Below are 27695 nucleotides of genomic sequence, written 5' to 3' on the forward strand. Positions count from 1 at the left end.
CTATCAATAGATGCCTTGCATGTGACGTCAAAGCAGCTCAATTTGGAGTACAAAACAAAAGAAGTTCAATGTCTTGACAATAGCCCACCTCCGAGATTACTTCCATACTCGTACTGAAACCTTTGTGCATGACAATCGAAGCAAATCTCGGTAAAGCCTATCGGGAACCTATTGTTATGTCCTCTGAATTGAGCTGCCAGAATATGTCAGAAAAAAGAGAGCTCCCACATTGAGGCCAAAATGTCATGTGAAAAAAGTTTCATGCCTTCATTGAGGCTAATTAATGAACTCTTGTTTTTAATCCTATTCCATTTTCTTCTATTCGGTTTTCCTATTTTAGTGGTCATTTTAGTGCACTTTTTAACCTTGCTGGGTTACCTGTGATGGTGCCAGCAATGCATTGTGGGATACAGTAAAAGTACATAACAAAAGCCAGTATCCCTAAGGAGATGGAACGAATCATGTCGGCAGGGAAAGTAGATGATCTATCCTTTCGCCCTCAAAATCCTCCTCCATTAGCGACAGACTATGGGTTTTAAGCACGATACCTTACTACAAAAGCATCTCTGTAGGTATATGTGGCTTTTGTTGGTGTATTAAAGTAGAAAGAGCTACACGATGTCCAGAAAGGGGAAGAAAATATCAAAGCATGGCGGACAAAAGAGAAACGACGAGTTGTTCGTGTTTGGATACGCTAGTAAACTGTTCAGAGACGATAAGATAGCAGAATATCATGAAGAAGGCAGACATCTTATTCCTTGGCCAGGAGACGACAGTCTTCTTATAGACAGGTCTGTTGTAAGAAGATTGTTTATTTTACATCATTGAAAATAAAGTTGTGTTGAAATGGTTAATGAAACGATGTACAGTATTTTGTGTAAAAAGAATTCTTTCTAGGGATATTGAGAACTTTCAGCGGTGCATAAATGAACTTTCGTTGTCCAAAGCAACAGATTTCTTCGGCTTTCAACAAAAACGTTCATTGAAAATACCTAAAATCGAAGAGGATTGAACAGGCATATTAGCACATTGTGAGATCCAATGTGCTTTTTCAATATTTGACTGCCTTTTGATATATGGGAAGGTAAGTAACATAGGGATATGGATAGCAAATGAAAGACAAGATGGAGCCGTTGGATGTCTTCACTGTACTTGTGAGTATGAAATATACCTAGATGTGCTGTAACACATTTTTTAAGTTGTTGTGAACTCACTATGGGATATGGTGGGCATTAGCTATGACATAACCAGCTTTTGAAAAGTGAAAACCATCATAGACCATGTGTCGTGAGGCAAAATCATAAGAATTTAAAATGAAATCCTACCCCTTTTTTAGGCAAAGACATGACAGTGTTCCTGCCCTATGTATAACATAACTGCTGTCAACCCCACAACAGCGAGCTATAAGGTTTTCACTTAACATCGTATCTGTATGTTCAGAGCATTTCAGTCCAGCATGATATTTTAGCATATGGTACACTTTTCTTAAGACTTACTTAAAATCAAATTTGTACCTTTAGACGACAGGTAGCCTTCCTGGATTTAAAAAAACTTTGAATTTACAGATACGCAAATTTAATTTTACCACAAGGGCTTAGCTTTAATTTTTACTAGTATACTTCATAACACCCTTGTAAATACAAAAAGTTAAAGTACTCTTTGTTAACATTTTGTTTTCAATTTCTTGATTCCCAATCTAGGTATGACTGTCGTCTTCTCTTCACAGAGAAATCCCAGTTTGAATCCAAGGCTGAAAGTCTCTCCCATAGTCTTTCATTGGAAGAACAGGAAATTGAAAGGCTGTGTAATGAAGAGAGGTACTTGGAACTGCACACTAACTTGGAAGAACAAGAAATAGAACACGGTTGGTGAAAGACATTGGACAATGATTTTTAGCTTGTGTGTCAGAAAGTGTATGTGTTGTGAAAATTTCTATAAATTTGCATTAAATTTTTTAATATTTGAATAATGTAATTGTTTTTCCCCCAGAGGAGGAAATGAAGAGATTCAAGGAAGCTCTTTCACAAGATGGTGCCTATTCATCAGTAGGATTTAGTTATGATAACAGTGAACAGGAGAATACTGCAGAAAATATGCCTCCATCAGCAAGTGGCACTCATCCGCCCCAAGGTACATACTATATGGGTATCAAATATCAAAATAATATAAGACGTTTCGAAGTTCATAAACTTGCAGTTTTTTTAATGTTGTGTAACAGTGACCCGATATTCTGTTGCCCTGAGTTGCAAGTCCCAAAGGATTGAATATTGGAAAAAAAAAAGTTATATATTAGGAATATGGATGATTCTTTTCTCAGACGGACCCAGTGAGAATAATATCATTGATAGTGTAGAAAAGATTTCTTGGTTACTGATTATTGTGTACATTTGTACATTCTTTTAGAGCCAACACCCAGTCAAGTAGTAGAAAAATTTGTAGCTCCAGAAGAGTTAGAAGTTCCTGATGGCATGGAAATTGTAAGTAGCATGTTACAGCATTTTTTCAACCCATACCGCATTCTGAAAAGAACGTCTTTGAATGTAGCTGCATCCACAGTAGACCTCCTTGACTCGGGCGTAATCTTTTCTGATTACAGACTACATGTCATTCCCTTGAGAATAAGATTCTTTGTTTGAGTTGTATCCATATTCATGTGTCTTCTCATGTGCAACCGTTAAACAAAGAAATGATACTCTAGGGAATGAAACATGTCTGAAATGGGAAAACAGTGGATTAGGTCTATTGGCAGTTTGCGAGCATTCCCAAGAGAGTCAAAAGACAAAAACATGGTGGCCATTGTGGTGCCGTTAACAATGGATGCTAATGAGAAATCTTTTTGAGTATTTTGTATCAATGAAACCATTTTAGTATACTTTCATTAAAACCTTCATTGAGCTGTTGAAGATGTGTGGAAAACGTCATTTCATTTCAGCCTGATACAGCCAAGATGAATGCCATTATTGAGAAAACAGCCATGTTTGTCAGTGGACATGGCACACAGATGGAGATCCTAGTAAAAGCAAAGCAAGCAGGAAATCCTCAATTTGATTTTCTTAACTTTGATAACTGGTTGAATCCTTACTATAAACACATGTTGAAGTACATCAAGGAAGGAAAGTATGAACCAGTAACTCAACCAGCATCGCCAGAACAGCAACAAGAACCTGGTAAGCCTATTTGATGTCCCACTTCTTGATTAAGAATGGGGCAAATGGCCTGGGTGATGCTAGAAGGATGGGGCAAAGATGAACCAGTTATATGCTGTTTGCATTTCTCTTAATGATAGGCCTTGAGGGTTTGGAAATACATTGTCAGAAAAACCCATGTGATTTTAAAGTATATTTCAACATGCTGCCAAGGGTGTTATAATTATTTTACATCATGAATGAATAAATAAAGGGGGGATGAGATAATTTATGTACTTGATACATTGGCATCAAAAGCATGATGTGAGGTCATTGCTTGCATATCAAAAAACTAATTCTAGGTTGCAAATTCAATTTTTTTGTGTGTGTCATTTAGAACCAGAAAGTGAAGAGGAAGATTCAGATGGTGAATTTGAGCTCCACCCCTCGTTGACAGCATCCCATCGCAGTGCATCTTGCACTCCAAACTCCTCTGCTCCCTCATCTCCAGCACCCACTACCAACATAGGAGACCAGTACAACTATCCATCAAGTGCAGAGGCCAGTGTGGTGTCATATCCTCTAGATGCCGCAAGTAGTGGGAGTATACAACAGTATTATTCAACAGTATGGACCCAACATAATCAAGTTGCGGGCGGGTATCATTATGGTATGTTATTAAAACCAAATTCAAAATTTTGATCGCTTTTTTCCCATTGTCAATAAGAGTAAAGTTGATGATATGTGGACTTTGATTTTATTGTTCAACAGCAGCAAGTGGAAGTTCTACACATCTTGTAGCATCAGCGCCAATTATGACAGCAGCAGATATGCTACCTCCTCCACCCCCTCCCCCTGGGGAAGGACCACTAGAAGGTAATCAAATGAACACAACATTTTGTTATAAACCATTTTAAAAACCTTCAAATTTTATCGCTACCTAAAATGACCTCTGGGTTGATTAATTCAAGGCATGGCTAACTCATTAGTTGAACCCTGAAACAACCTCTGGACTGATCAAAGTCAGGGCATGGCTAACTCACAGTTCAAACCATGAAGCAACCTCTGGGCTGATCAAATTGAGGAAGTGGCTAATTCTTAGATCAAATTGGAATTTGCTTGTGAATTTTTTTTGTGAAGGGAACAAAATGGGAGAATGAAGAGAAAACCCCATTAATCAAGGGAAAGGACCTAACAAACTCTACTCACATTACTTTATGATACGTGTATCAGTCCAGGAATCAAACTGCAGACTCCAGATATGTGAGGCATCTACCGCTATATGCCATCCCTGATTTTCTTCCACCAACTTCCCATTAAGGTTTTCTTGCAAGCATATTTTGTTTCAATTTGTTACAGGTGAATGGCTAGGAACAGATGCTACTCACGTCCACCATGTACAGCCTCATTCACACTACCCTACCCAGAATAATATTAACCCTGGTGTCATGCAGAATGCCGTACACCTAATAGCTGGACACCCAGCCGTCATGATGCCGTCAACAGCCCCAGCACCTATAGTACCACCCTCTCCTGATATCCAACCAATTATTGACAAACTAGCTATGTATGTGGTCAAAAATGGACCTGAATTTGAAAACATCATCAAGACTAAGAATGACCCAAGGTTTGCTTTTGTCCATCCTTGGAATGAGAACCATCAGTATTATGTGTACAAGAAGCGGCTTTCTTATGAGCAGATTGAACAAGAGAGAAGGAAAGCGGCTACCAAAGAAACTAAACCTACAGGTAAATAATCTATTATTCATTTAATGTAGGTAACTGCTATATCAAGATACCTAGGAGCTACTAAAATGTCGCTGAATTACCTGATATGATGACCACCCACACTGGACTGATCGACATTCATTTTTATATATGAATATAGGAAAATATAGCTTTTGATTTAAAAAACCCAAAGCTAATAGATTCTTAAAATCCATTAAGAAAAAACTATGAAATAGACAAGCTTTCAACGCTCTGTGGCATCATCATAAAGTTAAAAAAAGCTAAGCAAAGATGACTATATAAAGGTAGAGTGCAAACAATTAATCCGTGAAACACTAATTACTAAATAGTACAAAATAGTGCTAGTTAAACAATAGAAAACAATGGAATTTGCATGAAATTGTGCTATTTAGTATTACTAAAGTTTCATGGTAATATTGTTTGCACTCTAAGGAGAAAGGCATGTACAACGTTATATACACATCTTACAATTCCAAAAAAGAACATGTTATTTTATAATGTAGAATATAAAATGGACAATAATCTCAGAAAGTGATTTTTTTGTTGTTGTTTTTTCTTCTAGCAACCCCAATCAGTTTCTCTATCAAACCAAAAGAAGTGTCCAAACCAAAGATAGAGTACAGAACAAATGTGATCTTCAAACAGAGCTGTGAGACAGGAGAAAGTGAAGATGAGGAAAATAAGGAAGATTCAGATGGAAGCTCTAATGGGAATGAAAGTGAGAAAGTGGAATCAAGTGGGACAGAACAGAAGATTGAGACACACGTTAACACAGGGTCACCTGTTGCTGATCTGGAGATGCAGATGAAATCAATAGAAGCTGCAGAAAAAGAAGGTAAAGTTATTATGATGATGACGATGCTGACAATGATGATGATGACCATGGTGATGATGCTGACAATGGTGATGATGATGCTGACAATGGTGATGATGATGATGATGACAATAGTGGTGATGATGATGATAATGGTGATGACAATGGTGATGATGACAATGGTGATGATGACAATTTGTGATGATGATGGTGATAAAAACGTTAATGTGAAACAGAGAATAAAGAAGACTGACAACCATGATGCTGATAAAAATGATAATACTAATTGTAATCATGATGATGGCGATGATGATGCTGAATGATGACGATGATAATACCAGTTATTATTAGATCATTGTCATTAGCGTTGTATTTTCGATTCCTGGAATACTATTTTGTTTCACAGCTCAAAGACTAGAAGTAGAATCCCAATCCCAAAGAGAAAAACAGCTTCAAATAGAAAGAAAGCGCAAAGCATCGCTGTTCATTAGTATGTTGAAGAAAACATCTGGAGCCGAGGAACAAAACAAAGCCTCTGAGTATGTGAACATTTATTACTGAGTATAACTAAAAGGCAACATAACTCCAACCCTCTTCTCCTCCAGGATAAATAATATTATGACTTATTGTGTAAGTACAGTATGTTATAGATCTTGTTTGTTACTGCAGATCAGACAAGAAAAGCATTGAAAGTAATGGCAGCGCAAGAAGACATTTTACTGAAAGCAAAAGACCAAGTGATACGAAGTACAGTGTTTGATGATTATCATTTTAATATCTTTTTATTCTACTCTTTCACCCTAAAGTAGCAGCAACGTGTACACTGGATCTCATCTTGTACCTTTTAATATCTTTTTCTTGGTGTACTGTACCTTCAATTAGTTTAATTCTGTTTTGTTACTTATAGAATCGACATGTTTGAAGAGAAAAAGGCAAAGTATGATGGTGCACTCTTATCTGGAGTAGGAGCACCGTCGCCTGATATCATCAAGGCTACTCAGGTCAGTACAATACTATAGACCTTGTTGGTCTGGGTGCATTGTTTTTTTCCATTTTAGACCATTTGTCACTCACTTGATAATATAATAATTTTATGTTTGAGTTTTATTTATTTTCTCAAAACATTTCTTTTAAATATATATATGATCCAAGCTTGGAACGTATGGTGTATGTGTAATTTGATATAGCTAGCATCTTAACCACTACCAGAATATACCCCCTTTTTGTTGAAGTCAGAAAAGGCCATCTGTATCTCAAACTATCAACAATTTTTCCAGGATCTAATGGCCAAGGTCCGAGCTGCATCCCGTACTAACAGATGACGTACAAAGAAAGGGAACAAAAGGTTATAAACCCTCAAAAGTACTAATGTACTATATGCACACCATCAGAACAGACAACGAAAGTCCACATCAAGCATGGTGCTATATACTGTATAGTGTCAGACAGGACAAGAATCCCGAGTCTACAAGGCCTTTGACTCTCCTACGAGCAGATGTCTCAAAAGATAGTAAAGGTTCAGAGAGATCAGGCAATCTATGTCAAACATGGAAATATGCTACCAATTCAAGCTGATCAAGCATTGTAGACAATCTATTGTATCAAAGATGTTAGAAGGAGCAGGCAATCCATGTACTAGCATGGGCATTGCAATACTGTATGCTCCAGAAGACATGTTGATGTATCTACAATGTATGGGTAATTAGCCTGCAATGCCAGGCTAAAGTAAAGATGTCAGATCAGTGAAGCCAATATTTATTGGTTTATTCTGCTACTGTTTATCAATTAGACAACAGAAAGTAGCGTGCCCATGGCGTTATAGACGCACAAGAGAAAATATAAAGAACGATTAACAAGTGTTAAGAGTGTCACGAGGCGTAGCCAAGTGCACTCTAGCTCGTTAAGATTTATTATTTTCTCAAGTGCATCTATAATGCAATGGGCGAGCGACTTTCTGTTGTATGATTGATTTATGATAATTATAGTTAGATTCAAGAAAAGGTGAACCGTGCAGCCCATGGGGAAATAGTTTGTAGGTTATCACTCCTCTCGATCGTGCGCGCGCTATTGATGTCATCAGATTTGAAATTTAGAGGAAAAAGGCGAGCACCCGGTGAGTTCAGCATGAGCGAGCGTGCAACCCATGGGGAAATAGTTTATTGGTTTTTGGCCAATCAGAAAATGTTATAGACTTTAAATAAGGTTAAGCTCAATACCACATTAGAGTGCACGCACTAAAACTGTGAACATTAAATAGTACTAATTAGTACTATTTAATACAGAATCCTTTGTTTCCTATTGTTTAATTATCACTATTTAGTGCTAAAAATTAGTATTTTTTTCACGGATTTAGTGTGAGCACTCTAGTGTCTTGCTATTGTATTTCCTTACAAAGGGCTAACAATACCTCTACAAATGATGATTTTAAAGTGTTCACTCACGCTTCAGTCCATGATACGTAAATCATCAATGTATGGAAGACCCTGATATTCCATGACTTACAATTAAGAACACAGTTACTGTGAACTTTGATACCTGTTACACACATTACGAATCCTCTCTGAAAGTCATCTTTAAAACTCTTGAACTATGAGAAGATTGAAAGATGCCACCATCCATGGCAGTCAACCGAACAAAAGATTATTCTTCCCAGTGCTACAGCATAATATAGTCTAAATTATTGCCAAAAGAGCTTGCTTTGTTGAAAAGTATTTAAAAAGGAAGTTAAAGTCAAGAGATGAAAATCAGTTTTTCAAAATCTGCAGATCATTTTATTCTTTTTAGGAAAAAAAGATTAGTTCCTTATAAATACTGGACATTAAAGTAAAGAATGTGTTAGTTATGTGATAAGGAAATAGACTAACAGCAAAATATGATAATAATTGTGATTAATATTTAATGATGATATTTTATTAATAAAATGGCAGCTTACATTATATTATTAATTAATATATACATTAGTGTTTTTACTGGAATACCTGTGGTATCACAGTCATGAAATGCCTTCGGGTTTTTTTTATATTTCACTACTTTTGAATACCTACGCAAATTCATGGGTCAATCAGAAAGAGGGCCCTGGGCTATCCCATCATTCATTGCATGAAGTATGATAGCTGCATTTGCATTTCAAGTGTTTAGTAGATCTGAATGGTTTACATGCTTTCTGTGATGTTGTAGTAGGACTCGGCTTGGTCAATCACATTCCACTGGGCTTCCTGTGGTAACAAATACTTTTTAGATTACATTTTACTATAAAATGAGCCCAGTTGCTCAAGGCCTGATTTGTGTTTATCTAAGAGGTGGGGAGGGTATATTGTGTAGTTTAGGAAGATATCCATACCAAACTCATAGAGGGGAAAGCGGAGAGGGATTGGAATTCCAAAGGAGTGGGGGTTATTGTTTAGTTCCAGAAATTCAAATATCTATATGGAATTGAACAACTTGTGGCAACACCCTAATAAAAATATTTCCACACCTCTTTTAAGCGATGAAACTCTCTCATCAAAACCGCCATGAAGACAACGACTGCAATAATCAATAGTGCCTGTGCTGTGATGTAACAAACAGGGCCAGGGGGCGTCGACGACGAACCTACAATAATAATATGAAGAATTGAAACGTTTTTCCTCAAATAAATCATTTCTTTGATCAACAGTTATTTTATGACAAATTATTAACTGCACTAATAAACCAAGTTGATGTTTAATATGATACTATAAGAATTCAAAAATACCTTGAAACATGCATTGTTTCCAGATGAAGAGAGGGATGTCAGCTGGCAGAGTCAGAACAACACCAAAGAATAAAAATACCTACAGTCATGGTAAGAATCCTATTAGAGATGTCCTGGAACTGTATATAACCCTGTTTGTGGTTTGGGTTGCCTGTATAATTATATATTGATAAAAGATGGGGAATTTTATTTTACCAGTAGAGTTGGAACCATTGATAATGACAGGAGCCAGAACAGCCCTGGCACCCTGGAGGGGGGGGGGGGGTTCTAACCTATATTCGCTATACAGATACCTGCTGCCAAACAGGGTATGGTTTTCAGCACTTCTACTCTGGAACAGGATATATAAAATCGCGCTCACTCTGGGACAGGGTATATGAAATCACGCTCTCCTTTCTGGATCAGGGTATCCATTTTGGCACTATCGGAAAAGGGTATGGTTTTCAGCGATCTTGCTCTGGAACAGGGTATGAATTTCAGCAATTTTACTCTGGAACAGGGTCAGGGTTCAGAGGACTCAGCAGCACATTCCACCCCTAAACAGGCAGGAGTACCCCCTGGGCCCCGCACCCAGGGGAATATGAGGTGTAAGCTAAGATATGGTTTTGGAACATCTTATAATAAGACCCATGTGTCACAAAACTAATAATCACCTTAGTAAGTATTGAGGGTCCTTCATCAATGGTTCTGTGTAGCACGATAACAAACATCAACACGATGCAGCTGATGCATAGGCTCCATACGCACCCATGGAATGTCCAGTACAGATATTCTATCTTGTCTTTCTTATTCCTTAGGAATAAATAATCAAATTAAAGGAATAAAATAATTATGTATCCTAATATTCAGTCTGATGAACATTATTCACAATACAAGGTTTCATTGTCTTTTTTTGTCATTGTCTTACTTCATAAAGTCTAATTATTTCTTGATTGGGGAGCATGAAATCCCATTACCTATTAATTATTTATAATATGACTAGATTATTACGCGCGCTCTGATTGGCCAAAAACCAATGAACTATTTCCCCATGGGCTGCACGCTCATGCACGCTGATCACAACGGACGCTCGCCTTTTTTCTCTAAATTTTCAAACCCGATGGCGTCAATAGCACGCACACGAGCGAGATGGGTGATATAATGCGCGCTCTGATTGGCTGAAATGCCTATGAACTATTTGCCCATGGGTCGCACGGTAGATTTTTGGTCATATTATAAATCAGCTAGACGACAAAAAAGTGCTTTTATGTCGTCTAACTGATAAATAGCTGCCTAATTAATGCCAAATCGACAAGACCTGTCCAATTAAGAAAATAATTGAACAGTTACCTATACGGGATTAATGAGAAGCTGTATAATTTACATTTTAACTTGGAATATGACTCACTCTAATAGGAAGACAGTGAAGACAGCTAAGGACGCCAGACAAAGAACTGCTTGTGCTGTAAATATATTATATGTTGTCTTCAGAACCTGAAAGTGATGAGGAACAATAGTACAGTCTAGTATAAGATTTCTGTTTAACAAGGGACGTGTTCAGTCAGTCTGTGATCTCAGAAGGCTGGCCTGAAATGTTTGACACCCTGAAACAACCTCTGAGTTGATCTAATCCAGGGCATGGCTTATAATACTCCCAGCTAGATTGAATGGGTCATTTAGCTTTATTAGGTTTTGCAGAGGGAGGAAAAATGGAGAACCTGGAAGACAAAATCTTTAATCAAGAGAAAGATAAACAAACTCTACTCACATGTGATATCCAGGAATTAAATCCCAAGAGCCTAGTACCACCCTTGATTCTCTATAGCTGCACTATATAGTCTGTAGTAAACTATAGCATGTAAACATTGATTTCAAACAGGACAGAGAGGAGGAGTGCCCCCTCCCACTCCTCCTCCTCCTTCCCCCTCCTCCACCTCTCCATCCTCCTCTGCCTCCCCTCTGCCTGCTCCTCCTCCTCTTTCTCCACCTCTCCGCCTCCTCCACCTCTCCCTCCTCCTCTGCCTCCTCCTCTGCCCGCTCCCACTCCCACTCCCCCTCCCCCTTCCCCTCTCCCACCTCCAACTCCCCCTCCCTCTAGGTAGTCATACATAAAAAGTGTATACCTTCTTGGAAAGTCTAAACGATTTTGATGATTCATCAGTTCTGTCATTGAATTGTTCAAGTTCATCTTGGATAAATCCTTCATTTAATATGCAACAAAAAGATTTCTATATTATTTTCATTATTTGGATTGTTATTTTTTAAAGATGTCTCATGTTAGCCTCCCCACCCCATCAAACCAGAGTAGTGGTTTTATTGGTTTAATCAAGGTTTTTCCATATCTGAACACTTGTTATTCCCTTGATTATTATTTCCTTGTTTAACAACGATAGCTATGAAGAAAGACTGATGTGAGTCAAACTCAAACAAAGATATAATACACAAGGGAATAGGTAAGAGCTCTATTTTAATACCTCTACTTCTGTGTTTTCTCTGATATTCTAGTGCCCATGAAAGAAACAACACCTAAAAAGATAAAGTTAATTTGTTTTAGAACCATGAATAGATGGATAGATAGATGAATGGGTGGATAGATGAATGGATGGGTGGGTGGAAGGGCGGGTGGGTGGGTGGATGGATGGATGGTGCTTGGTAGATGGATACACATATAGAAGAAAGGAGGGAGGAATGGATAAAATGTAGTTTTGGTTAGATGGTAAATAGTGAAACAATTGGTGCTAATAAACCGAACCAAAAGAAAGTGTGCAAGGGATTCTGGGAATTGTAGTTAAAGACACCATAATACAAGTGTCCTACTGGTGGGTGGGTAGAATGACTGATTTTACTTACATTCCTTATATATCTCTTACCTCTAATATCTTGAACACATTTTCTGGTGAAAAAGAATGTCAAAAAAATGAATTTTTATATAAATAATAAGTATAAAGCATTGTTAATTCTCCTCATTTTTAAGAAATTTGTGATGACTGAGGATTATCAGTTTGAGTGAACATGGTGCAGGATGGTCTCACTTCGGTACAAACATCTTCTGTTCATCCTACCTTATATGGTGTTGTTTGTACCCAAGCTAGATCTAAATGCATCTTTTTTGTTGAAATTAGAAAAGGCCTAAGTTTACCAATCCCTTGAAAACATTTATAAGATTCTATGTTTGAGTTGCATTTATATTCAGACATGTGTCTTGTCATGCACAATCATTAAACCAGGTTAAACAAAGAAATGATACTCTAGGGAATGACACCTGGTCTGAAAAGGAAAAACATTACACGCAAGTTAAATCGGTCTATCAAACAAGCAGATTGTACTTCAGATATACCTGTGGGAAACAAGATTTTGGGGATGACAGTATTTTCTTCCAATATGTGACCATGATCAATATAAGCTATACCAAGAATCATAGATCTGTGGAATGAATGAAAACAGCATCTTGTAAAGATGAGAAATTAAATAAGAAGTAAACATAAGTTGGGAATCCAGTGAAAAAAAAGTAAAAAGAAGGTCACAAATCCCATGTAACATTAGCAAGAGATAAGATACATGTAGACCCCTTGCATGTGACCTCAAAGCATCCCAATTTGGAGGACAGAAAAAAAGAATCCCTATCTCCAGAGAATTGAACAAATTCAAAACTATTAACGTTATGTCGACGTTCTGCAAGGGGTCTATTCTCATGTTTCTAAACCAGTTTAAAGTTACCATGTCAACCACAAATCCTAAACCAGTTTAGAGTAACCATGCATGGCAGCCACGTTATTTTGCATGCATTTTACTTAATTACATTTCTTATGCAATATATCTGGGAGAGAGAGAAATATTCATTGGGTATTCAAAGGATAATTCCTAATCATTGTAAACTATTCTTACCTGATTCCTAGGATGCTGAAGTAAAATATCCAAAGAATATTCGAAATAGCAGTAGGACGGACTCGTATGTTCAGAACTGTTATGCTAAAACCAAAAAATAGGGACATAATAAAACTGATATACTATATTTCTATTTACAAGTTTTCCTCGTTACAAATATTAATGAATCTGTGAGCGGTGTCCACTCACTTTTTGCCCATAGTTATTGTTTTTTCCCTTGATATGTTTGGTATTATTGGCTAAAACGCCATGCATTTAAACAATTTACTATATCATGGGTTATTAAACTAATAAATTAAGCTCATCCTTCCCCGGCCTTTATCTTTAATGAAAACAAAGAAGGCTTTTTCTCTCACCCTAGCCTCCGACCAATCTGAAATACACTTCATTCTCCTATTTTCCTGCCACTGACCCTCTGCATTTTAAATAATAAATACCTGTTGAATTTCCAGCAAGTCAAGATCAAGCTGATTGTACATATTCCAAACAAAGCAAAGTTGATCCCAGCATTGATGTTATATAAGGTATTTTTTGTGCTATTATCAGTACCTGAATGAGAGATAGCAATTATAGAACTGAGTGAAAGCTATTGGATGTTCTCTTACTTTCTAATTCCAAGGGTTTTTCCAGCCTCAAGGTTTTCTTCTATTTTCTCTAAAATCAACCCTAATTAATTCAAACTTGGTTAAAGCTGTGCTTGGGGTAATACATGGACTGTATACTGGCTGCCCGAGGCGCCTTCACACTGATGTACTTTGTGGTGGTGACAAGTAATGACAAGTTTTTGACAAATTTTTTTTAGATAATTAACATGTGAAAGTATACACAGATTACTCTTGGCTTTTAATGATGAATCAACAATTGTACAAGCATGCATCCATAAGTCCTTGTTTCATAGGTTAGATAGTATGCTCTATCTGATTGATTGAGGACTGTGCTGCAAGGTATTAGTGAACTGATTATCAGTGGAACAACATGCTTGCATTCCTTCATAGTAATAATAAAAGGGCGCTATCTTTTTCTTTTCTTTTAGTAATTTGTCTCTTCCTACTCCCCACCCCTCCCAGGCACCTATATTAAAGTCACGCGTTTTGCATGAGCCATCTTTATCAGTTTCGTATCCACCTTTAGCTCGGAAATATCACAATTTTTCCAGCAGAAAAAAGCTAAGAATCGCATTTCTTTACAATATGGCATACATAAGCTTTCAACAGGAAACAAAAATGATGATATTTTGATAAAATGGCATTATTTCATATCTCACAAATAACCTACTAAAATAAGAATAAAATCAAAGCTTTGCCAAGTCAAAGTCGTCTTATAATACTAAAAGATATACATAGAAAGTATTCGTGTACTTACTTGTAGTATTCAGGAGGTAAAACGTTAAAGAACTGATGTTTTTTGTGGACAAATTACACAACTTGTACATCTTGTCTTCTTTGCTCTTGTTCCGTGAATCCACAGGAAGCCCAACCAAAATAGTTCCAGTCTCTTCGCAGAATATTTCCAAGACATTTCACAAGTGAAAACGTTTGGAATATTCGCTACTTTCTCTATTCCTTATTTTCGAGATCTTATGTTAATACACCGAATAATCAAACATGGAAGCTTCAAGCTGGCAAACAAAGCTGTCTACTATCAGAGAACGTAATGTGTACGCGTTCAACAAGTCCTTGTTCTGTGATGTAGAGTTCTCTGTCTTGGACGCCAATGGAGGGAGGGTAACCCTTCAAGCACACAAGTACGTTCTGGCTATCAGTAGTCCTGTTTTTGAGGCCATGTTCTACGGGGAATTAGCAGAGACTGGAACAACTATCGATCTACCAGACTGCACCAAGGAAGGACTACAAGAAATGCTTCATTATGTGTATTCAGACGAGGTCAGCTTAAGCGGAAGTAACGTCATGCAAGTTCTGTACCTGGCTAAAAAATACATGTTGCCGTTCTTGGAACAGAAATGCAGAGAATATCTTGAAAAAGAACTCAAACCAGAAGATGTGTTTATAGTTCTGCCTCAAGCGAAGCACCTGAGAGATGACAAGCTCGAACAACACTGTTGGAATATGGTTGAAAGAACGACTGAGCGAGCTGTTTCGTCTGAACCATTTCTTGATGTATCCCATGAAGTGTTGTGCCAAGTTCTCGGTAGGGACGGCCTGAAAATAAGAGAAGTTGATTTATTCGTAGCAGTAGATAAGTGGGTTTTGAAGAGAATAAAGGAAAAGGGAATAGAAAACAGCGGAGAAAACAAAAGAGCCATTCTTGGTGAAGAAGCCATTCGTCTTATAAGATTTCCACTCATGTCACAAAAGAAATTTGCTCAAATCGTTGTTCCAAAAGCCATTTTAAATCTCGAAGAACTCTCAGGATTGATTCAAATTTTGAATTCGCTAACGCCATCAAAAAACATCTTTTCTTCGAAGAAGAGAGCGGGGAGCAAAATAATAGTACCAAAGGCTCGTTTTGGTACTTTTAGAGTAGCCACTGAGGATCAATTTAAAGAGAAAAAAATTGATGCCATTGACTTTACCGTTAACAAAGCCATTACCCTCTGTGGAGTACGGATGTTTGGAAGCCAAGGCAATAGTTATGATGTAGATCTAAGTGTATATCAAAACAATAAAGTCCTCTCACGGATATATTCCACGTGTGCAACTGAAAACAAATTGGTTGATGATCAATACTATGGGTTCACCGTCAACCTTGACAACCCTGTTCCACTAAGCCCTAGACTCAGGTACACTATAGCAGCTAAAATACAAGGATCACCTTCTTACTATGGCCTGGATGGTCAAGCAACTATTCAGTATGAGGATGAGTTGGAGATAAAGTACTATTATTCATCAAAGTACCACAATGGTACAAGTGATGTCATGGGACAGTTCCCAACAATCATTCTAGAGTAAAGTAATTAATATGTACTTATTTGGAGACAGGATTTTAAAAAATTTAGTTGGTAAGCCCGATGTCGACCTCAAAAACTATAATAACTATATATAAACTATAATGCATGAAGTAAAGGGGATTCATGTACTGATGCATGTACTAGAACATTAAAAGTCATCATTAACTATTTTGTGAGTGTATTCAGTTAATCTTCCAATGCATCATGGGATATCTTTATGCAATCAGAATGTCGCTTACGTCCCATCACGCAGTGCGATATATGCTAGACATTCACATGACGTAATTACAATTTTTTTTTAAAATCCTTAAATCACCCACCAACCCCTATCAAAAATAAAAACATATGTTCCCGATTCCTAATTTTTATTTTGATCGGAAGTAAACACATAACTCTGCTTTGAAGCAGAGCATGATTTTCATTGATTATATTTCACTTCCGGAAAAATTGTGCATGGGTCAAAAAATGGATTATTCCAGAGCCCTCGTTTTTTGCCGCAGGCCAGAAGAAACGCAGGCTTTGGGTACGAGATTCTCTTGTAAGGTGGCTGCTGTTTCATTTTATTCATACCTCATAGACGTCATTGGCATAAATGTCTATTCTTAGATTCAACAAATATGTTCGAGGCTTACCAGACGCGATGAGTGGGACGGGAACTCTTTAGTTTCGCCATCGATAGCGGTTATCTTATTGTGGTGCATCATAAAATGATCAGAAAGAAACTCTTTATTTCCTTTGTAGTATTTAGTTGTATTTTCTGTTGTTTAATTCGCTCTGAAGCTCTCAAATAGCGAGTTTTGTTTTGACGTTCAGTACTGACCCCCACTTAAGCAAAACCATGTCCTTGTTCAAGTCCTTAGTACGCATGCTTCAATTCCAAGAATTGACTTTTCAAGGCTCACATTGTGTAATATTTGCCCACCAAGTTTCCGGCTTAGTACAAGATGTATTCCTTCGTTGAAAACCTCAAAAAAGATGTCCTATGTTCCTTGTGTAATGATACACTCACTGAACCTAAGCTCTCGAAATGTTTTCACACATTTTGTGATCCTTGCATCAAAAGGCACGCCGAGCGCATCGAGGAAGTCAATGTCTTCAAGTGTCCTCAATGTAAGTCAGAAACTCCTATGCCAGAACTAAACACTGGCGTAGATGACTATCTGAAACCAAGTCTTGTACATTCAAGAAATCTGGAATTTCTAGAGTTTTTAAATGATGAAAAGTTTTGTTCTGTTTGTGAGAGGAAGCCTAAAGCAACCTGGTACTCACTTGATCGGCAACGTTTGCTATGCGAAGATTGTGCGAAAATAAATTCCATAATCAACAAAGAACAACAACAAATTTCCTTGACCGATCTAACTAAGGCTGATATGGAGCGCATCTTGAAGAGAGAGAGTCTTTGTCAAGATCACGAACAAGTTAATGAATTTTTCTGCAAAAATTGTGGGGAGTTCATTTGTATCCACTGTTTTAGGAGTCGGCAATGTCGAGCCCACGAAACAGTAGCCATAATAGAAGGTTCGCTGCAAGACTTCTTTGTGAAGGAAGGAAAGGAAAAGCTCAAGCTAAAAGAAGAGGAAATACAGAAAAACATTGAAAAATATGAAGAAATAAAAGAGGGTGGCGAGAGAGCAAAAGCAAAGATGGAAGAAACTGTAAAACATTTGACTGAGAAGTTGCAAAAATGCAAACAAGAACTTGATAAACACACCGACCAGAGGATGAAGGAAGCAGACCGTAAGTCGCAGAAAGATCAAGAGGGGCTATTCCAGATTGAAAGGGCTTTCGATTACATGATCGATGAACTGAAAAATAATGGTGTTGTAAGTGAATTACGCCAAGCAACACAGAATATAGAAGTATACGTCGACCAACTAAGTTCAAATACAGCAACTGTTTCTCCGAACATGAACGACGGCACAAGCAGTTTTAAGTTTGTTATAAGCGACGAATGTTTTAGATTTCTACATTCAAAACAAGGACTTGGAAGTCTAAGATCCATCCATGTTGGCCCAGAACTAGAGGCCTTGATGGAAGCAAAGCTGACGTTGGAAGCTACTGAAAAGTCTTCTGAAAAACACAAAGGTGTTGTCTGTAAGTCAAGTGATGCTTCTATTGGACTAGCGAAAACGAGCCTAGAAAAGGAGTGCAAAGACCCAAGAAATGGCGGTAAAAAAGATGAAGTCATGAAGGTTGCTGATGATCGATTGGCAGCAGTAGCTTCAGAAGAAACAATCCAAATCCAAATTTCAGTGGCGAAGACTGCTCGACAAAAGCCGATTAGCAACGGCCCACACGATGTTATTGATGTTAAAATCAGCCCTGAAGATAATGTGGAAATAAAAGAAAACAATGTGAGAGCTGATGGTAAACTAGAAGTGGAGTTCATGCCTAAAGTAGCTGGTCAACTGACAGCAGAGGTTCAAGTGAATGGGAATCATGTATCTAACAGTCCACTTGTGATAAATGTGAAGCCACAGAAGATGAGAATTGCTGAGAAGTTTGACACAAAATTACAAGCACAGGAGAAATCTTTGACTCGTTTAGCTAGCATCGCTGTAAACAAGGATAACAGTAGAATCGCTGTTACAGACTGGTCTACAGACTGGTCTACACACTGTGTTTGTGTGTTCAACACTCATGGACACCCCTTACTAACGTATGACCATGATGGACAGTTACGTTACCCTCACGGCTTAGCATTCCTGAATGAAACTGATTTAGTCATAGCAGACTGTAATAATGATAGAATATATATAGTGAACACTACAACAGGGACATTGGTAAATTCCTTAGGTAACCATGGTAACGGCGATGGAGAATTCCATGAACCACACGGAGTACACGTTGATGACGATGGGAACATCATTGTGTGTGATTTTGGTAATCATCGTGTTCAAGTCTTCACAAGAGACGGTGAATATCAATATCAGTTTGGTTTAGAAAGTGTCGAACATTTTTCTCCAATTGCTCTGTTAAAAATCCAGGATAAGTTTTACGTTAGTGACTTCACTAACAACGTCATTCAGGTATTTGAGAAGAAAGGCAGCGTAGTGTCAAAAGTATCAACGATTGGACGAGGAGAAGGAAGTGCTGATGGCCAGCTTAGTGGGCCCTGTGGCCTGGCTATTGATAATAACCATCATCTACTGGTGTGCGATAATGGTAATAACCGCATCCAAAAGTTCACATTGGATGGTCGTTTGGTTGGCAAGACTTACGATAAAATCGAAAAACCTTATGAGATAGCAGTTGGGAAAGATGATGTTCTAACAGCCAGTACAGTAAGTTCTAAGATTTTGACAATAAAATAGAAAGACAATGAATAACTAAAGTTTAATTGCATCTTGTAAAGATGTCACAAACTACGCTGGTTACCGATCATGATAATTGTAGCCCTTAATTCACATAGGCATTGAAAGTGCAGGCAATAAGAATGCAGGAAAGGACGAAGCTGGAGTATATATTGAATATGTTTCAATCACAAGGGAGTACATATTAAATGTCGGAAGTAACGATATCGGTCTAAAATTAGATATTAATTCTTGATCACCATTTTTGAACGAAGGAATAACTTTAGCAATTTTCACATTTCTTCAGGGAATGTATTAGTCATTATAGATGTATTATAAATAAAAGAAAGTGGCTGACAAATGAATTCAGCAACTTTTTTTACGTATCTAATAGGTATTCCATCAATACCAACAGCTTTCTGCTGGTCAAGACTATATAGTTTGTCCAGAACTGTAAGATGAGAAATAATTGGCAAGCTGAGATTTGTAGCACAGCTTGGTATTTTCAGCCAATTTTTGTAGTTAGTTTGACAGTTACTAAACTTTTTAGCAAGAGAAGGTCCTACATTTGTGAAATAGGTATTAAATACATTGGCAATATCAAGAGACTTAGTATAACGTTTATTATTATAAACTATAGATAAAATACCTTTTGGTTGTGCTTTTTTTTTGTTTAAGATTTCATTAATTGCCTTCCAAGTAGATCTTATGTTACCTTGTGCATTTTCCAATAATGATTTATGATATTCTTTTTTTGTTAATCGAATTAGATGATTTAGCCTATTACGATAATTACAGAACCTAGATATGTTCTTGGGAGTTGCATTCTTCAGTTTAGCTCTATACATCTTATTTTTCCTTTTTATTGATTTAATGATACCTGACGTTATCCAGGGATGAATTAAAGTATTAGAGTTGATACGAACTGTTTTTAACGGAAAGTGTTTATTAAATATGTTGTTAGCCAATCATAAAGAAGTACATATCAAATATGTTGTTAGCCAATCATAAAGAAGTACATATCAAATATGTTGTTATAGCCAATTACAGGGGAGTACATATCAAATATGTTGTTATAGCCAATTACAGGGGAGTACATATCAAATATGTTGTTATAGCCAATTACAGGGGAGTACATATCAAATATGTTGTTATAGCCAATCACAAGGGAGTACATATCAAATATGTTGTTATAGCCAATCACAAGGGAGTACATATCAAATATGTTGTTATAGCCAATCACAATGCAGTACATATCAAATATGTTGTTATAGCCAATCACAAGGGAGTACATATCAAATATGTTGTTATAGCCAATCACAAGGGAGTACATATTAAACATGTTGTTATAGCCAATCACAAGGGAGTACATATTAAACATGTTGTTGTTATAGCCAATCACAAGGGAGTACATATTAAACATGTTGTTATAGCCAATCACAAGGGAGTACATATTAAACATGTTGTTATAGCCAATTACAGGGGAGTACATATCAAATATGTTGTTATAGCCAATCACAAGGGAGTACATATCAAATATGTTGTTATAGCCAATCACAAGGGAGTACATATCAAATAGGTTGTTATAGCCAATTACAAGGGAGTACATATCAAATATGTTGTTATAGCCAATCACAAGGGAGTACATATCAAATATGTTGATATGTAGTTTTGTTCACCACAACAAATTACAAATTAAATATCTTTTTCAACAAGGATTTCTTTTTTTTCAGGGGGGAGCACAGGATGCACGTGCACCCCCCCCCCCCCCCCCCCCATAAAAGCTTAAGGTCCGCTCATCCATCTCCTTTTTTTCTTTTGTTTTTATCTTTTTGGTTCTGCTTTTTTTTTTTTTTTTTTTTTTGTTTTTTTTTTTGTTGTTTTGTTTTTTTTGTTTTTTTTTTTGTTTTGTTTTGTTTTGTTTTTTTGTTACGTTATGTTATGTTATGTTATGTTTTGTTTTGTTTTGTTTTGTTTTGTTTTGTTTTGTTTTGTTTTGTTTTGTTTTGTTTTGTTTTGTTTTTTTGGTTCTGCTTTCTTTTGCTTACCTTTTTTTTCCGATTTTATTCATGTGCACCCTCCCTGTAAAAGTTCTGGTTACGTTTGTTGGTTCTCTCAGGCTGTGCTTCAAGGGGTTTTCCTCAGTCGCCATATCCACAAAAATCGACTTCTAAATTCTAATATAATCTATTGAGTACCTTATCAGTGGGGTTGCAAAATCTGTTAGGCATAACGCCGTCCACCCAGGAGTGGGAAATGCATTAGAAGTGCTGCAAGGATGCGAGCTGACAGAAAGGGCTCATGAATTGAAAGGATCTTCTGCACCCTGCAGAGATATCAAATATGATTAATGACAAATAAATGTCATAATAAAGTACTGAACGTGTCTTAACCACTTTAACTAAACATAACTGAAAAGGCAATAACATGTATTAAATGTATTAAAAATACACTGCTAGACGTTTCGAACCTTCCTCGGTGTGAAGAAGAAAAGAACTTTTACACGCTCAACGCGTCTGTGTTTTTAAAAACATGTTTTAATACACTGAGTGACAACCAAACTTGATTTATTATGTCTCCTACGAAATGACCAGTTTGCCGTGCAATAATAGAACTATATTTATCATATATAACTGAAATATAATTCATCACGGTACCAACTTAGAAGTCATGCTATCAGGAGGCCTTCATGGTCTCTTGGTGCTATAGTTTCATGCTAAGGCACATCCCTTATTTCCACGAAATAATAATTCTATAATAACATTATCTTCACGATTAAAAGACCTTTTCTCATCTACCTTTCAGATAATGCCTAGTAACTGACTGAACGAACATATATAAACTTTTGTCTACTCAATCAATCGCGTTTAAATAAAATTATCAAATTAAATATCCACTACTTAGCACTATTTTGCAGCAAGTAACAGCTCTCCGCATGGTCAAAGGCCAGCTTTTCTCATTTAGTTCTCGGATATTTTGCCCGCGTCAGGAAACAAAACAGTCACAACGACAATGGCGATGAGGGTTGTCAGTGAACCTCACGTGGCCCCAACTAGTTTTATTGAAAAAATAAAATAGAAATAAAAAAATTTGGAGGCAAACCAGTTGGCTATCATGATTTACAATAGCATTGTCGAGAAACTGAATTTGAAGTAATCAGAAACCAGTACAAATACAGTCTCAGCTAGTGGCCACAGCGGGACTCGAACTCAGCACCACCGGATTGCTAGCGCAGTTTTCGTATGACTGTGAAAAGCTCAGTGCCGTATGCGTACCTACCGTGACCGTGACCGTGATGGTTTCTAGAATTGTGATTGGCTGATTTATTTTTCGCGCAATGTGATTGGTCTGACAGTGCCGTGACTTTGGCGTGACCGTGTCTGCGCCGTATTTATGCCGTGTTCCGGTTATTTGATTGGATGGAGAGTAAATTTTCGAGGAGTGTGATTGGTCTGGCGTATCCCTTGCTGTGTCACGACTGTGTTCGTCCCGTGAGGTTTTCACGGTCATACGAAAACTGCTCTATGACCACTCGACCATGCTGCCTCCATAAATGGCAGAGACTTCACTGTACAAGTATTTAGAAATTAAAAGTCTAACCCTAATCCACAGCGTAGATATAGGAGATCACCAAGTGCAATAAAATCCACACCAAACGGTGTGAGATGTTCGCACAACGACGATCAAACGCAAATGAAGCATAATTGAACTTTTAAACCACAATGCTTGAAAAATCTAGAATCGTCCTCATTTGCATATCATTCTACGATGGACATCCTTATTTAAATTCACTTAATTCATTCTCAACAATTTTAGTATCACTTACAATTATACCGGCTTATAGACATAGGGTAAGATATAAAATATTCGCGACCGATCAGTGTAAGCTTAACTGTTGCTTAACAACGATTCCTGCTCGCCTACGTAAATGTCAGCCCATGCTGCTTGCACATTGTCATTATATTGTATATATTAAAAAGAATATTTCAAAACAAATTACCCTATAGGGTCCACAGGTTATTTATTCTCGCTCCAGCGTTAGCTGAAATCCACTCGAAGAGAAATATAATCTCTTGAGTCCAGGATAAAAATAGATGGGTTCAGCTGAGAATCTCGTGAAATTCACGTTCCAAAGAAATCTTTAATTTCCTAGAAAACAAGACTTTGAACAGTTTAAAGTACACCTGTACCTTCTAGAAAGAGATTGTTAAGCTCGACTGGTTTCTATAGATGAAGTCAAAATGGAGGATGATTTCGTTTCAAAACTTGAACAAGATGTGCAATGTTCCTTGTGTAATGATAGATTTACTGAACCCAAGATCTCGTCGTGTTTTCACACGTTTTGTAAGCCTTGTATTAAAAGAAACGCCGAGCTGATCGAGAAAGCGGTGAACGTCTTCAAGTGCCCTAAATGCAAATCACTAACTCCTCTGCCAGATTTAAACAGCGTAGAAGATCTAAAACCCAGTCTACTGCACTCAAGGATGGTGAAGGTGTTGGAGTTTGTAGAAAGTGAGAAGGTTTGTTCTGTTTCTGGGAGTCATCCACCAGCATCTTGGCATTGCTTTGAGTGTAATCGCTCGTTGTGTGACGAATGTGAGAAGAGCCATTCAGTGTTTACCAAAGCTCACAAAACTACCCGCTTGAATAACTTAAAGAAAGAAGACGTTGCATTGATGATGAGAGGAAACTACTGTCATGAACACGAAGCAATATATAACTTCTACTGCAACGATTGTGATGAATGTCTTTGTTTTGACTGCTTTAAAATTAAAAAATGTGGCATTCACAACACGACTCAAATTCAAGATCTTATTTCTTCCAAACGAAGTCTTTTGCAGCAAGCTTTTGATCACCTCAAAGCTCGACAAGAGGAAATGCAAAAACAATTAGGAATATTAAAAGAAATAACAAAAACAGCAAAAGAGAACGGTGAACAAGCAAAATTAGAGGTTCAAAAAACGGTCAAACGACTGATATCTTCGCTGGAAGAAAGCGAGAAAGAACTTGAGAGAGAAATTGAAAAGAAAATAAAAAAAGCAGAGCAAAAAGAATCGAAAGGACAAGTTGTTGTAGACAAGACTCTGAGCGTTTTGGATTACGTATGCAAAGTGATGGAAAATGGTAATTTAAATGAAATGAATGAAGCACTTATAGACACTGAAGGCTATGGCAACTGTATTGATAACCCAAGTAGACAAGAGTCTCGCTTTAAGTTTGTTTGCAGCAAAGAGGTTCATGCATTAGGGAACTCAGGGATTGGAATTCTTAAACCTATATTAACAGACCCTGTTATGAGTTTGATAGAGGTAGAATCTGAAGATCTCGAAGCCCTGAAGAAATCAGCTTTGGTCGTGTTAACAAAGACCACTACTGGAAAACTTAATGCTGATCCGGACGATGTCGTGGACGTTAAAATCACTCCTGAAGATGGTGTGAAGATAAAATTGAAAAGGACGACTGATGGTAAAATAGAAGTGGAGTTCATACCTAAAGTAGCTGGTCAACTGACAGCAGAGGTTCAAGTGAATGGGAATAATGTATCTAACAGTCCACTAGTGATAAATGTGAAGCCACAGAAGATGGAAATAACAAGTGAGTTTAAGATGAAAGGTATACAGACAACATCTTCAGATTTTACAGGGATAGCAGTAAATAAAAAACACACTAGAGTAGCTGTTGCAGACAAATCTTCACAGTGTGTGTATGTCTGTAACACTGATGGCGATCTCTTACTGACGTATGGTAGTCGAGGTAACGGTCAGGATCAGTTGGACAATCCCCATGGTTTAGCATTTCTTAATGATACAGATTTAGTCATAGCAGACTTTGGTAATGATAGGATATGTATAGTCAATACCGACACAGGAACACTGATAAGATGCTTTGGTCAACGGGGACAAGGAGTTGGGCAATTCAAATATCCTCGTGGAGTACACGTTGATGAAGATGGCAACATCATAGTGAGTGATTATCACAATCATCGTTTTCAAGTCTTCTCAAAGGACGGAAAAATTCAGGCTGATTGGACAAAACAAGGCTCCTTTAACCCAGTGAGTACAGTTACCCACGACGGACGGTTTTATGTTCTTGATGAACATGGATGTTCCATTCATGTAGTTGAGAAGAAAGATGGTGTCTTGACTAGAATATCGACGATTGGCGAGAAAGGTAGTGCTGATGGTCAGCTGAGTACACCACGGGGCTTGGCTATTGATAATGACCATCATCTATTGGTGTGTGATCGTGGTAATAACCGCATCCAAAAGTTCACATTAGATGGTCGTTTGGTGGGTAAAATGGATATATCAAACCCTGGTTACATTGCTGTACTGAAAGGCAGTAAATCCTTGGTAACTGCGGTGAAAAAGGTGGTACTTTTGTGAAAACACATTTCGTATGTTCGCTACTGGCTACTATGCGCCAGATTTTCCTTAGATATTTAAGGTTTTCACGAGTACAATCTGGAACTCCTTTATCTTTCGTCATCTCAGTCGGACAAGATGTAACATTTTGGATGTCTAGTGTCGACAGTAAAATATCTTTAAAAATAACTGAATGCCGAACGTACACGAAAAAATGTAAAGATACAGAGAGAACTGGGGGAAGCTGTTAGAACTTTATCAACGTTCGCAAACAGCGGATGTCTCAATGACATACTTGAGCTCCAGAAGTACTGTTTAATAAACGAGCAGGAGTGTTTTATCGGGTATAAAATACGAAGCGCAGCCGAGTGGTCTTAGACCCGATAAAACACGATCTGCGAGTTTATTAAACGGCTTGAAAAACTCATGATGTACGTTCTCATATTGTACAGAATTCTTTACGAAATGAACCAAGTTTGATAGAGAAAATCCAAGTTAAAGTTTATGCAAATGAAGACGAATCTATATCAGATATAAAACCTCCTTCATGGTCATGAATGATTTCTATTGTTTCCTTCATGAATTGTTAATGCATGTTTTTTTTAATGATTAACAGTTTAGAGAGAGGGGAGAGAGGGGGGAAGAGGTGGGCGGGTGGATGGATGGGTAATTTTTATTTTAACATCAATAAATATTATATACCGCCACCCGGTTAGCTCAGTTGGTAAGAGCGTCGGTCTGTTGTGCGGGAGGTCGTGGTTCAAGGTAAGCCTCGGCCGGACCAACACTCAGGGTCTTAAAATAACTGAGGAGAAGGTGCTGCCTTTGTAATAATATCTGCAAATGGTTAGACCTTCAAGTCTTCAATGCTAAATTAAAAACTAGGTGATGGTTTTAGATTATTTGTGAGATTTCTTTAGGTTGTTTGAAAGTAGCGACAAAGACACAGATATTCACGTTTGGAATGGTCGACCAAAATGTTTACGAAAGGAGAAAAATGGGCATAAAGGATATTTTGACAGGTCACGTGACCTGTTTTGTCAAATATCTCCTTAACACAAAAATTTAGCCAACCATTCTCAACGTCAATTGAACGACTTTAGGAAAGGAAATCAATTAAGGTTGAAAACGTTCAGCAAAGACTTAAATTGAGCACCTACTATTAAAATGTAATGATGAAAAGGTAAATTATACACCGTGAAAAGATGAAAAAACTTACTGACGTTTCGGACGCTAGTCCTTCGTCGGAGTAAAAGAGAAAGAAGTGGTAGAAAGGAGTGTATATATGATAGAATAAGACAAAAGAAACCAATGAGAGCAAGGTAGGCAAGGAAACAAAAACAAACAATCAAAAGACAAAAGAAAAGGTTAGTTGAAAATAAAGCGTTCATTAATCCCGTTGGGACTAAGAGTGCCCAATAGGTGAATAAGCCGCATTTCTTTGGTCTTGCGACAATCATTGTTGCCGTTAAGCAAAGAAAGACCGAAAACAATGAAGTCAGAAAGAGAATGGTTAGCTAGATTAAAATGGCGGGAAACTGGTTTGGTGGGATCGTTATTGCGAATATCATAAAGATGATTGCAAATGCGATCACCAAGACGGCGGCCAGTCTCACCCACATACAAAAGATTACAGCGGGTACATTTAATACAATATACAACATTAGAAGTGGTACAAACAAAATGGTCAGTGATTTTAACAGTTGATTTAGGACCGACAACAGAAGTGTGAGAGACTATGTGAGGACAAGTATAACAACGTTTACGAGAACAGCGAAAAGTACCAGGTTCTTTGTTAGAGGGAAGAACTCCCTTGACCAAGAAAGAACGGAGATTACGATCAC

The 27695-nt window shown here is 37.4% G+C and overlaps 4 protein-coding genes across 7 annotated transcripts; 3 read left to right on the plus strand and 1 right to left on the minus strand.

The window, feature by feature from the left end:
• The first annotated feature begins 413 nt into the window (after nucleotides 1–413).
• Nucleotides 414–8624, plus strand: LOC116303325 (splicing factor, suppressor of white-apricot homolog). 3 transcript variants are annotated; one of them, XM_031712850.2, is made up of 13 exons: nucleotides 414–791; nucleotides 1701–1864; nucleotides 1990–2130; nucleotides 2404–2477; nucleotides 2933–3167; nucleotides 3523–3795; nucleotides 3897–4001; nucleotides 4485–4874; nucleotides 5437–5709; nucleotides 6095–6227; nucleotides 6358–6435; nucleotides 6596–6689; nucleotides 6966–8624. In XM_031712850.2, the coding sequence occupies exons 1-13, from the start codon at nucleotides 619–621 to the stop codon at nucleotides 7008–7010; spliced, it is 2178 nt and encodes a 725-aa protein (XP_031568710.2). In that variant the 5' UTR covers nucleotides 414–618; the 3' UTR covers nucleotides 7011–8624. The 3 variants fall into 3 exon arrangements, with proteins under 3 accessions (XP_031568710.2, XP_031568711.2, XP_031568712.2); XM_031712851.2 differs by having other exon boundaries at nucleotides 3900–4001; XM_031712852.2 differs by having other exon boundaries at nucleotides 648–1154.
• LOC116301359 (uncharacterized) lies at nucleotides 8577–14851 on the minus strand. Of its 2 annotated transcripts, XM_089032341.1 has the most exons (12): nucleotides 14648–14851; nucleotides 13723–13834; nucleotides 13286–13369; nucleotides 12738–12823; nucleotides 12271–12293; nucleotides 11875–11926; nucleotides 11524–11600; nucleotides 10809–10894; nucleotides 10075–10213; nucleotides 9422–9500; nucleotides 9164–9279; nucleotides 8577–8903 (listed from the first exon to the last, which is right to left on the minus strand). In XM_089032341.1, the coding sequence occupies exons 1-12, from the start codon at nucleotides 14715–14717 to the stop codon at nucleotides 8841–8843; spliced, it is 987 nt and encodes a 328-aa protein (XP_088888467.1). In that variant the 5' UTR covers nucleotides 14718–14851; the 3' UTR covers nucleotides 8577–8840. The 2 variants fall into 2 exon arrangements, with proteins under 2 accessions (XP_088888467.1, XP_088888468.1); XM_089032342.1 differs by lacking the exons at nucleotides 8577–8903; nucleotides 9164–9279 and having other exon boundaries at nucleotides 9453–9572.
• A 38-nt stretch (nucleotides 14852–14889) lies between these two features.
• Nucleotides 14890–16219, plus strand: LOC148909919 (BTB/POZ domain-containing protein 6-B-like). Its single transcript, XM_089032466.1, has one exon. It carries the CDS (start codon nucleotides 14890–14892, stop codon nucleotides 16192–16194), a length of 1305 nt encoding a protein of 434 aa, XP_088888592.1. The 3' UTR covers nucleotides 16195–16219.
• A 7292-nt stretch (nucleotides 16220–23511) lies between these two features.
• Nucleotides 23512–26409, plus strand: LOC116301361 (tripartite motif-containing protein 3). The gene has a single exon (XM_031710401.2). It carries the CDS (start codon nucleotides 23728–23730, stop codon nucleotides 25870–25872), a length of 2145 nt encoding a protein of 714 aa, XP_031566261.2. The 5' UTR covers nucleotides 23512–23727; the 3' UTR covers nucleotides 25873–26409.
• The last annotated feature ends 1286 nt before the right edge of the window (nucleotides 26410–27695 follow it).

Source organism: Actinia tenebrosa, unplaced genomic scaffold (assembly GCF_029948245.1).
Source record: "Actinia tenebrosa isolate PJP-AT-01 unplaced genomic scaffold, QUT_ActTen_1.0 PGA_scaffold1__47_contigs__length_23844297, whole genome shotgun sequence".
NCBI classification, from domain to species: domain Eukaryota; kingdom Metazoa; phylum Cnidaria; class Anthozoa; order Actiniaria; family Actiniidae; genus Actinia; species Actinia tenebrosa.

Coding starts and splice junctions, on each gene's coding strand:
- LOC148909919 (XM_089032466.1), top strand. CDS start 14,890: ATGGAAGCTTCAAGCTGGCAAACAAAGCTGTCTACTATCAGAGAACGT.
- LOC116301361 (XM_031710401.2), top strand. CDS start 23,728: ATGGAGGATGATTTCGTTTCAAAACTTGAACAAGATGTGCAATGTTCC.
- LOC116303325 (XM_031712850.2), top strand. CDS start 619: ATGTCCAGAAAGGGGAAGAAAATATCAAAGCATGGCGGACAAAAGAGA. Junction 3,796..3,896: donor TGCGGGCGGGTATCATTATG/GTATGTTATTAA, acceptor ATTGTTCAACAG/CAGCAAGTGGAAGTTCTACA. Junction 6,690..6,965: donor ATATCATCAAGGCTACTCAG/GTCAGTACAATA, acceptor CAATTTTTCCAG/GATCTAATGGCCAAGGTCCG.
- LOC116301359 (XM_089032341.1), bottom strand. CDS start 14,717: ATGTACAAGTTGTGTAATTTGTCCACAAAAAACATCAGTTCTTTAACG. Junction 12,294..12,737: donor CAAAATCTTGTTTCCCACAG/GTATATCTGAAG, acceptor CTTTTTCACCAG/AAAATGTGTTCAAGATATTA. Junction 9,501..10,074: donor GACCCTCAATACTTACTAAG/GTGATTATTAGT, acceptor CCATGACTGTAG/GTATTTTTATTCTTTGGTGT.